The sequence below is a fragment of the Cetorhinus maximus genome, chromosome 13 (assembly GCF_964194155.1).
Source record: "Cetorhinus maximus chromosome 13, sCetMax3.hap1.1, whole genome shotgun sequence".
NCBI classification, from domain to species: Eukaryota; Metazoa; Chordata; class Chondrichthyes; order Lamniformes; family Cetorhinidae; genus Cetorhinus; species Cetorhinus maximus.
The window spans coordinates 99,006,525-99,021,099 of NC_135891.1; the positions used below are offsets into that span (position 1 = coordinate 99,006,525).

Here is a 14,575-nt window from a genome sequence, read left to right on the forward strand (position 1 = left end):
AAAATACATTGAAGAAATTTTTTATATTAAAGAATCATAGATAAATGAATGAATAAATGTTCTATGCTTTACATAATTCTATAGTTCTACTTTTATATTCTAATTTTATTATTTGATGTGCAGTTAACTGGCAAACATAAAGACTGACCAAATGACAGCTGTCACTACTACCACGAAAGAGAGAATAGAGCTGGAACAGTCACGATACAAATCAATCTATGTAGCCATCATCAGATTTTGTAGTGTATTCCACCTACCAGTTAGGTCATTAACATCAAAGATATTGTTATGAATCTTTCAACAACTCTTTGGTCACTGTCTGCTGCTCATGAGCTAAAATAAATGGGGAGCAGGCAGCCATGAAACATTTGATGCTTCATGACAGAATAGAGGACACAATGTGGAAGACTACACTGAAAACAGACAGACCTGCAGAGTGGGTGGATAAGTGGCAAATTAAATTCAATATAGTGAAGGGGTTCATTTTGTTAGAGGAATAAAGAAGCCACTTAGAGTTTAAGAAACTAAATGGAATAGAGGAAGGCAGTTGGGAGTATGGACACATAAATCGCTAAAGGAGCAACACAAGTTGATGTGGCCATAAATAGTGAAAACAAAATGTTGGGATTAATTTCTAGAATGTAAAAGAAGAATGGAGTCTTATTAACTTTATACAGAACCTTGGCTAGACCACAAGTAGAGTGCTGTCTGCATGGTACAAAAGGGATTTTGAAACACTGGAGAAAGCCCAGAAAAGATTTACATGGAAGTTACAAGGATAGAATTGAGAGGCTGCAACTAACATGAAAGATTGGAGAAACTGTGGTTCTTCTCTCTGGAAGAGAAGATTAAAAAACCTGACAGAGATCTTTAACATTACCATTATGAAGGGATTCAAGAGGGCAAATGTGGAGAAACTGTTTCTATTTGTGACCAATGTCCAAAACAAGGGAATATAATTATGAGATAGTAACCACCTGATCAAACTTAGGATGTATTACTTCACATGCTGAGTGTTGTGTATCTTTGTACCTTTTCCATCGAGAATCGTTTGAAATAGTGGGAGAATTCCCAGGATTTCAACAGTTTGACAGGCTCCTGAGTGCTCCTTCCATGGTCATAACAAACAATATACTGGCTGATTAGATGGTCAGTCCTATATGATGGGATTTGTATGGGCAGCCATAGCCACCGGACATCAGCATCCCACTAGATGTCAATTTAAAATTCAGACCCAAAAATCTGGTCTGCACTTTCTGAGGCTATCTGCAGCAAGGTTCAAACCCTGCCCCTTCTGACTGTGAGGTGGGTGCAGAAAGTAGTGAGAATGCATCATTTTCTACCATATGGAGTGGTTGAAATGGGAAGTTTTGTTGCACTTAAGAGCAGGCTTGATGCATGCATGAGCAAGAAGGGAATTGACGGTGGGAGGAGACAGGGTGGGAAGTATTAATTAGACAGGAAAGAGCTTTGTGTAGAGTATAAACAGTGGCACAGACCAAATAGCCTGTTTCTTTGCTGTAAATTCTATGTAATTCCCTCTGGCTGAAATGCCTTCAGGAGCATGCCAGCCAAGCTCTACTAGTGGGTTCTGCAACTTGTTCCCACAACAGCAGAATGTACCACTAGCAATAAATAATAGGAGGCCCAATGTCCTACCCATTGGAAGGCCAGACAAACTGGTTTGTCTTTGTATTCATATTAGCTTTAGTGGGTGGAAATAAACCTGTTGTAAAATCAACAGATAATATTGTCCAGTGGAAAATCCAGACCTGATGTTTTGTGTATCTTTCTGTCCTTTCTCCTGTATTAGGTTATAGACATTATTATTTAAACTGTTCTGTTCTGATGAAGTGTGTCTCATGAAATACTGTTAATTTGTCTTTTTCTTTGATTGTTTCGTTCTTTACTATTATCATTGCACAGCTGCTTATGAACTATGTTAACCATGAATGAAGGGAATGACGTATTTCTCAAATATTAAAAGGTATTAAAATTTGAAACTATTTTCCACAGTTGGTTTGAACCATTTGTTATACAGTGGTTGGATGAGAATGAAGAGGTATCCAGAGACTTCCTGCATGGAGCACTGGAACGAGACAAGAAGGATGGTGTAAGATCATTTACATTTACTATTGTGTGAACATTTGAATGCACAGAGAAATTGGTTTAATTTATTTTACTTGGAGACATACTGATTTGGCAGTAGACATAGAATCATACAGCACAGAAGAAGGCCATTCTGTCCATCATGCCTGCTGTTATGACCACAGCTGATGTTAATTACTGCATAAACCAAATCCCAGAGGGAAACTTGGCTTATGGGCCATACCCTTTTTTTTTATCTATTCTGATAGCAAGAGGGGACGCACTGATCTCAGCGGTAAGAAGTCCAGTAACACTTCTGAGATTTTAAAAATTAGAAGTAAAAGTTTTATCAACAAAAATAAGATAAAACTTAAGCACACAGATTACAGATACACAGTTAAACTTAGGGCAGAATTTTCTGCCTGTCGGGTGGGTGGGCCCGACCCAATCTCCAGCGGGTGGGGAGCCGATCCCCGCTGGAGAAGCGGGCCCCGCCGCCATTTTACGTGGGCGGGCCAATTAAGGCCCACCCAGCGTGACGCCCGGCGGGAAGCTGTGCGGGCGGGGGGGGATTCCCTAAAAGCGAGAGTGCGCTCTTTCGCGCATGCGCATGAAAGAGCGCACATCTCACTGAGGCTAAGTGCTGCCTCAGGGATATCACTTACACTTTTAAAAATATTAAAAATAGAAGAAAAAAAAATTCCTTAACATGTCCCCCTCATATGACAATGTCACATGAGATGGGACATGTTCATAATTTATATAATAACTTTATTAAAATGTTTAAAACCCTACATGAAACCTCGTCCCACCGGTGGATGAGGTTTCATGTTTTCTCTATTTGCCGCCGGGGCTCCTGGCCGACCCGCCAACCTTAAGGTTGGACGGGCAGGTCCTTTAATTGTTTAATTGATCCTGTCAATGGCCTCAATTGGCCATTGATAGGTCGGCGGGCCCACAGTTGATTTTGCTGTGCCCCCGCCTTCCTGAAAATTTAAATGGACCGGGATGACGTCAGGGATTCTGCCCAACGTCATCCCACATTATTTTATGTGTCGGCGAGCGGGCCCCGCCCCCTGCTCGCCGACAGCAAAATTCTGCCCTTAGTCTTACAAAACATTCCCCCAAAAGACTCACTACTTGGTCAGACTCACAAGTAAATGCCTTCCAGATGTTTAACTATAAGAAATCCAGTAATTTTACCCAAGGAAAACTGCTGTAGTTTCAATAAAGGCATACCACATAACCTGTAACTGTCCTCCACTCTGCTATGAAAATCCAACCTTCAGAATAAAACTGCTTTTTGCAGCCCAAGACTTGTCTGGCTTGATGGGATGATTGATTCACACTACATCCTCTCTCACCCACACCTCCAGCCATAGCGCCATCTCATACCTCCAGTTCAATAGCTCAAACAGTTACAGCCCTCCTATGCTCTCCACAGTAACTCTAAAATACCGTTTTCCCCCTTTCATCTCACATTCCATTGTTTTCACACCTCTTTGAAACTCAAATCCTTCCAAATATAAGATCTTTCATGTTTCCAACTTGTCTTTGCTTTTGGGCTAATGAAATATAATATCCCTCCTTCTGTTTACCTGTGGAACCCCTGCAAGATGCAAACATGTTTCTTTTTCACCTCTGACTCCCCTTTGATATTCAAACAAATTCTCCAAATTATCTAAAAATGCAAATTGGAGATCTAATCTATTCACTTGTACCTCAAGCCTAGCACCTTCATCCTTCTCATGTTTTACACCTCCCTGCAGGCAGCCTCTCTCCTATTAATCTCTGCCCAGCTTAATTAAATCTCACACACACACACACACACAAATCTATTTCACAGAATAACACAATATTCCCCAAAAATATTTTTAAAAAACATTCATTTCCCACACTGTATTGATTCTTTAAAATAAGCTATCCAAGCAATCTCACCCCCTGCTCTTTCCCTATAGGATGATAATCTCTTCTCCTTCAATTATATATCAAATTCCCTTTTGAAAGTTACTGTTGAACCTGGTTTAACTGCTCATTGAGGCAGTGCATTCTAGATCATAACCGCATGTCTGTAATCAGGTACCCACAAGCAATACTTTATCCTAAACATTGCTGTGGTAACTTTGTAGCGAGTGATCTTGGGGGGAGGTAGAGCGTCCACTTGCCACACAGGTCTGCTCTTCCTGCTGTCTTAAATTCTGGGATCAGGGTTATTAACATATTTTCAATCAGCACCCCCCACACCATTTTCCTTCGTAGCAGGGGAGGAGGACTAACACCACGGCACCTTGCCACAATGTCAGTAGACCAGCTGTGCCACCTGAGATTCCTCAAAAGAAAATTGAAAACATCCTCTGTAAATCTTGCGACTTTCACCACTGGCAATCCATTGCCGTAGGGAAACCAGTGTCAGAGAAGAAAATGGGCCCCCTTCAATCAGGTTCTGTGCAGCTGCTTCATACAGTTTTACTTAGCACTGTGAACAAGAGGGGCAGGACTGGCAGTAATTTTAGGAACATAGGACTTAGGAACAGGAGTCGGCCATTCAGCTCTTCGAGCTTGCTGCACCATTTGTTAACATCATGGCTGATCTGATTGTGGCCTCAACTCCACTTTTCTGTCTGCCTCCCCAGAACCCTTGACTCCCTTGCTCAACAAAATTTATCTAACTCAGCCTTGAACATATTCATTGACTCCACTGCTTTCTGGGGAAAGGAATGAGTTATCGTTTTGAGCCCATATGACTTTTCTTCAGAGCTAAAGAGATGTAGAAATGTGATAGATTGTATCCTGTTTAAGAGGAGGTGGAGCAGGTGGAGCAAAATAGAAGGTAGGAGATAGGTGGGAGCTCAGGAGAGATTTGACCAAGATGTCATGGGCACAGGAAAAAGGGAGTGTTAATGGTAGTGTTAAAGCTAAAGAAGGTGCTAACACTGGCATAAAGGTAAAATAATAGCAGAACCAGGGTCAGCACTCTGTGAAAGCAAAACATAAGAACAAATGCTAATGGCCCTGTGGGGGGTGTAGAGGGGTTGGTTTGGAGAAATAAAAAAAAAATTTAAAAATCGGATTAAAAAAGGGTCAAGATGGAGGGGAGAGGTCATGATCTGAAGTTGAACTCAATGGGTGAAATTTTACGGCAGTGGGATTTTACATTCCCACCGAAGCCAGTGAAGCTTAGAATGTCTTACCGCGTTTTATGGCCTCGCCCTTGCCAAAACGGGGCCGTAAAATTCTGCCCGATGTTAAGTCCGGAAGGCTGTAAAGTGCCTAATCAGAAGGTGAGGTGCTGTTCGTCCAGTTTGCGTTGAACTTCACTGGAACATTGCAGCAGGCCAAGGACGGACATGTGGCCATGAGAGCAAGATGGGGAGTTGAGATGGCAAGTGACAGGAAGGCCTGGGTCATGCTTACGGACTGAGCGAAGGCACTGCGCAAAATGGTCATCCAGTCTGTGGTTAGGAATGTTTGGGGCCTTGGACGGTGAGGAGGGAGGAGGTAAAGGGGCAGGTGTTGCATCTTCTGCAATTGCATGGGAAGGCACCGTGGGATCGGGGTGAGGAGTTCGAGGTGATGGAGGAATGGACCAGGGTGTCACAGAGGGAATGGCCCTATGGAATGCTGACTGGGTGGTGAGGGGAAGATGTGTTTGGTAGTGGCATCATGCTGGAGTTGGCGGAAATGGTGGAGGATGATCCTTTGAATGCAGAGGCTGGTGGGGTGAAAAGTGAGGATCCTATCATGGTCCTGGGAGAGAGGGGAAGGGTGAAGGCAGAGGTGTGGGAGATGGGTTGGACATGGTTGAGGGCCCTGTCAACCACATTTGGGTGGTAGGGAACCTCGCTTCAGGAAACAGTACTCCGGGGCAGCATTTTCCCCCTGTTGGGGGGGTTGTGTGGGAGTGGGAGCGGATGTGAACGGGTGGGTTCCCGATCAGCACCCCCGTTTGGGGGCACGCGGCCATTTTACGTTGGTGGGCCAAATAAGCCCTGCCCAGCATGACGTGCGCCAGGAAGCACTGTGCACTCCCTGTGTGGGCCGGGGGAGATTCCCTTAGCCAGGAGTGCGCTCTTTCACGCATGCGCACGAAAGAGTACACAGATCTCCCTGAGGCAAAGTCTGCCTTACTTTAAAAGTCTTACTTTTAAAAAGATAATAAACAATGTGAAAAATTTTATTGACATGTCCCCTCATGTGACACTGTCACTTGAGCTGGGACATGTCAATTACTTTTATTAAAAATGTAACACAAATTTTAAATCCCTCATGAAACCTCATCCCACCCGTGGATGAGGTTTCCTGTTTTTCTGAAGGCTACCTGGACCCTTCGCCTGCCCAGCAACCTTAAGGTTGGATGGGCAGCATTCTTAACAACTTTAATTAGTTTAATAATGGTCTTAATAGGTCTTTGACAGTTCGGCTGCGCACCCACTGAACTGACAATCTAAATGACGCGCAGTGACATCGGGACACCCCGCCCGACATCACTGTGCGCCATTTTACACGCCGGCAAGCAGGCCCCGCCCCCGCTCGCCAAAGGGAGAATTCTGCCCCAGATGTGGTCTCACCAAGGCCCTGTACAGCTGTAGTAAAACTTCTACTCTATTCCCCTTACAATAAATGCCAACATTCTATTTGCCTTCCTACTCACTTGCTGTACCTGCATTCTAACTTTTTGTGATTCATGTACTGTAAGATCAGGGGTTCATTCTAACTTTAATTTTAATACTGAAGGCAATCACAATTGTTAGGCTGAGTTGGAAAAGCTGATCTGAAAGGAAGCTGCAGTTCCGACTGGTTACAGACCACTCTGCGTATGAGTATGTTGTCCAAGTTTCACAGAATTTATTAAGTTAATTGCAATGAGTACAAAAATGCAATAATAGTAAAGGCAGTGGAAATAGTCAGTTCTCTGGAACACTGACTCTCGACTTCCAGTTCACAATAGCGCTGTCTCTTCTGTTGACCAAAATCTTCTTTCTTCTTTCTTCTTCATGCTGCGCTCCTGGCTGTTAAAAGTTGCTGCTATTAACCCTTGCTAGCCACTACCTCTGTGTATGATCAGTACGGTCTGAGTGCCCCAGGCAATCAGTCCCTGATTGATTAAGTGGAGCATGATTCATGTCCGATTTTTCTCTTAAGGGTGATGGTCACCTTACTGGTGTCACTTCTTGTTAACCTCAACTGGTTCCCAAATATGTCAGTCACTTGTGGGAGTGTCCTTCTTACTACAGCTTTTTCCTGTTATCGTATTAAGTTTAAAACACTCCACGAAGATACCAAGGCAAAGTTTTCTTTCTGTGAAAACTGAAACCCTTAGCCATAGTGAAAAGGACACATTTTATTAATGCTGCACTGGTTTAAATATTTTTACATTGCTCAGTATTATGGATAGTCCAATTCTTTGATGCAGGCAGTTACCTGTGGCGTCAGTGATGTCACAGGCACTGCAACTGCATGTCTGGTGAATGCGTCACCTGCAGTTGTAGTGGCAGCAAATACAGTCTTCTAACCCAAGTAAAACTGACAAATGTTAATGGCTAGGGAGTATAATAATTCCATACTCAATCTGCTCAACCATGACTAACTTCACAGCACTTGCTCTGCAATTAAACTATAAGAGTATACTTTGCACAGAACTAGGGCCATGTGGTGTATTTCATTTGTCAAGTAAGGATGCTACTACAGACAAAGGGTCACATGGTGTGATACTAGTGTTTTACATTGACTACATTTAAACATATCATACTGATTTAATTGATATAATCCAATTACTTGATCATGACACATAACTGAACTACAACCTAATTATTAAACATGACCTTTCCTACACTACTAGGACACCCAGATTCCTCTGTATCACCTAATTCTGCAATTTCTCACCATTTAAATGCTGTACTGCTTTTCTATTCTTCCTGCCAAAATGGAGAAGTTCACATTTTCCCACATTTATATGCCATCTGCCAAAATTTTTCCCACTCACTTAGCCTATCTATATCACTTAGTAGACTCTTTACCTCTTGGCAACTTACTTTCCTACCTATCTTGGTGTTAACGGCAAATTTAGCTAGCATATATTTGGTCCCTTCATAAGTCATTGATATAGATTGTAAATAGTTGAGGCCCCGGCACTGATCCCTGTGGCACTCCACTATTTACAGCTTACCAACCTGAAAAAGACCCATTTATCCCTAACTCTCTGCTTCCTGTTAGCTAAGCAATCCTTTATCCATGCTAATATGTTACCCTCTAGACCATGAGCTCTTATTTCGTGTAGTAACTTTTGATGTGGCACCTTATCAAATGCATTTTGGAAATCCAAGAATACCACAGCTACAGGTTCCCCTTTATCCACCTTGCTTGTTACTTGAAAGAAGATGAAAGAAGAAGCCAGCCTTAATTTCAGTGGAATTTTATTGGATCCATAAAAAAGGATTGGAGGTCCTGGATAACTAACTCTGTCTCCATATTCCTCCTCTGTCCACTCAGATAGTGGTAGCTCTGTATCATCAAGGACCAGAATTCTAGGGCACTGGTCTTACTTGTAAATGGGGCAGAAAATTCTCTAAATTAATGTTATATACACCATCTATTAATATGCTGATGTCAGATACATGGCTCAAATTTTAAAGATTGCTTTTTAAAAAGTAATTCAATTTAACTATTTTACGTCATGTGAATTAATTTTTCATTAATGCCAGTTTGAAGCTCTTACTGTTATCTGGAGGAGAGTTAAACATTACATGCTATAGACAAAAATCCAACAAAACACCCATTTACTGCCACCCCACCCCTTCCTGCTCCCTCACTCATCTGTCCAGCAATTATACCATCTCCGGCAAGAGGCAAAAAGCCAGAGAAGAAAAGCTAATTTAGAAAAGGCTCTGTGAATTTCCTACCCAATTCACAAAGCTGATTGAGCTTGCTTCACCAGATCACAATGAATAATGACGCTAGCCCCCATTGACCCGCCTGCCTTCTATATGTACATAAGTTCACCACTAACAGGAACTCATCCAACTCGCCTTTTGAATGCCTGCAGTGAATTATCATTCATTGCAAGTGTTTGTATTTTATTCCAAAGGTTGACAACCATCTGTAAAAAAGAAGCACTTCCTAGCATCTCGCTTTATGTTTTTGTAATTTATGCTTATGTCTTTCATCTGTTTAGCTTAAATAGTTTATCACTGTGGGCAAAATCTAATCCCTTTATTATTTTAAAGAACTTAGTCATATCTCTTTGAAATCTCTGCTTTTCAAAATTAATAACGCTTCACTTTCTTAAGCCTGTTCTGCCAACTAAAGACTCGTAAAACTAGGGCCCAGATTTTGCAGACACGGTTGATGGTGAGCTGTTAGTGTTCACCATCGTTATGTCCCTGAAGCTAACTGCAATTTCAAGATGTATCAGATGCGCAGGTTAAGAAAGAAATCTCGAAGTTGCGATCTGTCACTCAGGGCACTGCCACAGGCCGAGGTGTGACCCCCCCACTTAGAGCCAGAAAGTATTGAAATCGGCGAGAATGTCACCTTCCTGCCCCCATGTTGCTGTTAGAAACTCCATAAAAAGTTGCACCTTGTTCGATCAGGTGTAATTGCCTTTTCATGGCGATATGATTAATAAAATTTAATGAACAGAACTGACCCTGAAAAAGTAATCTTACATTCATGGAGTATGATTAAATGGTTAACTAGTAGATCTTTTAAACTTTTAAAAATATTTTTTTTTAAGTTTTTTCACAATATTTTAGCTTGTACTTTCACTCATGTGTATGTCCCAATCTTTAATTTACTCTATGTAAAAAAAATAATAAATTAGAAGTGGTTTTATTTTACTACTGTTTAGTTTGCTGGTTAGATATCCGTGAAAATCCTTTAATGTGATTTGCAGCCTGGTCAGCTTGACCAGCTCAGTGCTGGAAATGCCCAATAAAGAACACTGCCACATCAGTTGCAGTACCATTGCACAGCGATAAAGGTGAAACTCTCACCAGAGAAATTGCTAGATCCCTCAGCAAGGCTTACTCCAAGGTTAGCAAACTCCAGGCCTAGGTATCAATTGAGTGGCCTTTCTCTGAATTTTTTCTAACACCTTGAGATCCTCATCACTTAAGGGGTCCAAAGAGAAAAGATAGCACAGTACTTATTTTGTCTTTACAATACACTAAGACACACAATTCTCTTTCACAATAGCCTTTAGATACAGATTATGAAACTTCAGTGAATTATACACTATAATTCCTGAGTATTTCTCATGCCTAGCAACCTGGAACACACAACCTTGTATGATTTATGCAAGCTTGGAACTGTCTCTACTCAAATGCACCACACTGTCCTTGTCAATATTAAAAGAAGTCTGTCAGGCGAGAGCTTGATTCTCCATGTAAGGTCCTTGCACCTGCACATAACTTTACACCATTTACATGACATTGCACACTACTAACCTGGAAGTTCCCCTCCAAGTCACTCACCATCCTGACTAGGAAATATATCGCCGTTCCTTCACTGTCGCTGGGTCAAAATTCCTGGAACTTCCTTCCTAACAGCACTGTGAGTGTACCTACACCACATGGACTGCAGTGGTTCAAGAAGGCAGCTCACTACCACCTTTTTGAGGGTGACTAGGGATGGGCAATAAATGTTGGCCCAGCCAGCGAAGCCCACATCCCGTGAATGAATAATTTAAAAAATTGTGATCTGTTCAGAAAATTGATCCCAAAAGCGTGACTGACGGAAGCTTGTGTTTGTTAGCAATAGCTCCCATTTCTATGACATACTTCCCATAGAAATATGTCCTAAGGCAGATAAATTATCGAAAAAATGTATAATGGGAAAAATTATGCCCCCATCGGGGGCGAAGTGTGGGAGCGGGCCCAGGCCGGCGTGCCTCCGATCGGCGCCCCTGATCGGGGGCACGCCGCCATTTTATGTGGGCAGGCCAATTAAGACCCGCCCAGCGTGATGTCCGCCAGGAAGCGCTATGCGCTCCCTGTGCAGGTGGGGGGGATTCCTTCAGCCAGGAGTGCACTCTTTCGCACATGTGTGCGAAATAGCACACAGATCTCCCTGAGGCTAAGTGCTGTCTCAGGGAGATCGGCTCCGAATTAAAATTTGCAATACAAATGATAGAAAAATTTCCCTGATATGTCCCCTCATGTCACATGAGTTGGGACATGTCTATAACTTTCATTGAAACCTTTATTAAAAATTTAAAATCCCTCATGAAACCTCATCCCGCCCATGCTTTTTCTGAAGCCCGCCAGGGCTCCCGGCCTGCCCACCAACCTGAATGTTGGACGGGCAGGTTCATTAATGCTTTTAATTAGTTTCTCAATGGCCTCAATAGGCTGTTGCTAGGTCGGTGGGTGCGCAGCTGACTCGGCTGCACCCCTGCCGACCTGAAAATGGAAACAACGCGGGATAACGTCGGGAGTTCCACCCGATGTCATCCCGCGTCATTTTATGCATCGGTGAGTGGGCCCCGCCTCCCGCCCCCGCTCGCCGACTGGAAGATCCTGCCCAATGAGTCAAAAAGAAATATTGGAGTGATGACCAAAATCTTGGTCAAAGAGGTGGGTTTTAGGTAGAGTCTTAAGAGGTGAGGGTGGTGGTGGTGGCATGTCCAGGTAGCCGAAAGGAAAGTAGACCTGAATGGGCCCATTAAGTAAAAAACGGAGACAGAAGTAATGGGCTTGTGACTGAGCAGCTTCTGAATGCATGCACAAATGGATTCAGATGGAATTTGGATTACATAGACTATAATGTAATGCTGCATGAATGCTTTCTCATCTTTTTTCAAGCGTACAGCTATTTTTACTGTTCTGTATATAAATTATATCTATTGTATACACACGTAGATATATATTATATTTTATTGGTCTACAATGAACAACAAATTCAGCATCAATAAACTAATAAAGGATGATTTGTTGCTATAAATAGAATCACAGCTTCTTGTTATGAATAGGAAGCATATAATTTATGGAAAATAAAGGTCAGACTTTTACTTTGTCATTGTCTTTCTTTTATTATAGGTGCGCAGAAAATTTTTAAGTAGTTTTTCCTGTTTTATTTTTAAATGTCTGCTATGAAATTGGCAAGTGAGTGCTGTAGTCTTTTAATAAACCAATATTTTTCACTTGAATGGGAATGTCAATACTGTTTAGGCACTTTGGATTTATTAGAATTCACATTACTTAGTAAATTCAAATATCTGTCATATTTAATTATGTAGTCATTGGTAGTACAGAACTTGAGTATTGCTGAAAAAAGAGACAAATTGTCAAAACTTCTTGTCGTGCATTCATCAGGACAATTCACAAGAATACAATGTAAGGGAAGCACGCATATGCAAGTTGCATATCGATAGCAGTGCTGTGCCCATGTACTCATTTGACATTGCCAGCCTATTCACCAATGTTCCACTGAAGGAAGCTATAGATATTTGTGCTGCAGCACCATACAATGAAGATCAAGACCCACCACCATTGCATGAATCAGTATTCATTGAACTTATGAACTTGACAACTCATGCAGTTGAGTTCAGTTTTAACGACACCATGTATGCCCAAATGGTTAGTGTTGTCATGAAATCCCCTTTAGGCCCAGTTCTTGCTAACATCTTTGGGTTCCATGAGAAATGTGTCTTTGATGGAATGGCACCTAACCTCCTACCCTTGCATATTTCCGATATGTGAATGATATGTTTGCTATATTTAAATCCACTGCTGCATGTAATAATTTACTGCATGTCTTAGTGGGCTCAATCCTGCGTTCAAATTCACCTTTGAAATGGAGCAGTCAAAGGAACTCCCTTTCCTTTCCTACGAGCTGAGAAATCTGCCAGGGGGTTCTCTACCATGGTCTACTGCGAGCCTATCTTCACTGGTCAATATACACATTGGGATTCTTACAGTTCCTTGCACCATAAGATTGGCCTTATCAACAACCTCGTAAGTAGGGCCCAAGCCATTTGCTCACCATGCAAGTTTGATGTTGAAATGGGGTGCATCAAAGGCATTTTGCAGGATAAATGGCTACCCTACTGAGATCATTTTGCGCTGTATATCATGCAAACTCATGAACAGGCCTAAGGCCATCACGTTCGACCCTGAAAAGTGCCCAGTCTTCCTCAGATTATCCTGGAAGGGCAAGGTACCTCAAAAATTTGAGCAACAGGTGAAGCTAGCTGTTTCATGCTACTACTATGTAGTAGCAACATGAGTGGCCTTCAACACTAACAGGATGCTGCCATCAAGCCAAAAAGGCGTTCTATCACACAAATGAGTAAGGTGGTATATGAATTTCAGTGCCTGTGTGATGCTAGGTATGTAGGCCATACGTCCCAAAGACTGACGGATCGTATCAAGCAGCAAGTCCCTTCCCTTGTTTGCAATAGGCAAGGCACAGACCATACCCAACAAGCCCTTGTTTGCAAAACTCAGTGTCCAACATTAGATGTGATTCTGTGATTGGACAACATTTGCCATATAATCCTCAGTGTGCTAATAATTATGCTGACAACCAATTTAAGTTTGTCAGTCGGACTCACAATGTGGCACATTTGTGTGTACTGGAAGCTACATTTATTAATACATAGGGCTCTGTTCTTTGCAGACAGAATGAACATATACACACACACATTTAAAAATAAAATAGGAAAAAAATACTACCAGCTATATAAATGCTATGGATACAAGAGTAGGCCAGAGGCTCTTTCAGCTAAACAAAATAAATGACAGCCATTCGCTGGTTCATTCCTCAGGGCAATGTCTTGACCAATCAGAGTCAAGCTCCCTGGTTTAAATTTCAAACAATGCTTGGCAGTTTATTGTCAGTCACCATCAGCTGTGCATTCTCCATTGCAATGCTTCTACCAATCAGAGCCCACTTGCCCACCAATCAGCATTCTTTTCTCATACAGTATAAATGTGTTGGTTTCCATTACATTGTATTCGTGCGAATTGACCTAATGACTGCAAGATGAAAAGCTTTGACAAAATGTCTCATTTTCATTTATTTATGTAATAATATTCCAAGAAATCCACAACTCCTTCAGTAAAAAAATACAGTGTAATCATTCCATACATTGTATAAATTAGATGCGTCTGTGGTGAATACCCTCAATTCCTGTACTTATTAGCTAAATCTATTTTAAATACTATTTGATCTCTTGTGGTATTGCCAATTTATAATAACTCATCAGAACATAAACTAATAACTGCAGATGAAATTTACTTTTTATTCATTCATGGAATGTGGGCATCGCTGGCTAGGGCAGCATTTATTACCCATCTCTCGCTGCCCTTGAGAAGGTGGTGCTGAGCTGCTTTCTTGAACCACTGCAGTCCATGGGGTGTAGGTACACCCACAGTTCTGTTAGGAAGGGAGTTCCAGGACGTTAACCCAACAACAATGAAGAAAAGGTAATATAGTTCCAAGTCAGGATGGTGTGTGGCTTGGAGGGGAATTTGCAGGTAATGGTGTT

General features: G+C 41.9%; 1 protein-coding gene across 1 annotated transcript in view; it reads left to right on the plus strand.

Moving 5' to 3' along the window:
- LOC144688872 (protein unc-13 homolog A-like) overlaps positions 1 to 14,575 on the plus strand; it is a 425,192-nt gene that overhangs the window by 349,019 nt on the left and 61,598 nt on the right. Inside the window, exon 29 of the mRNA XM_078555875.1 lies at positions 2,017 to 2,113. Coding sequence (XP_078412001.1) covers positions 2,017 to 2,113 — 97 coding nt within the window. The remainder of the gene's footprint in view (positions 1 to 2,016; positions 2,114 to 14,575) is intronic.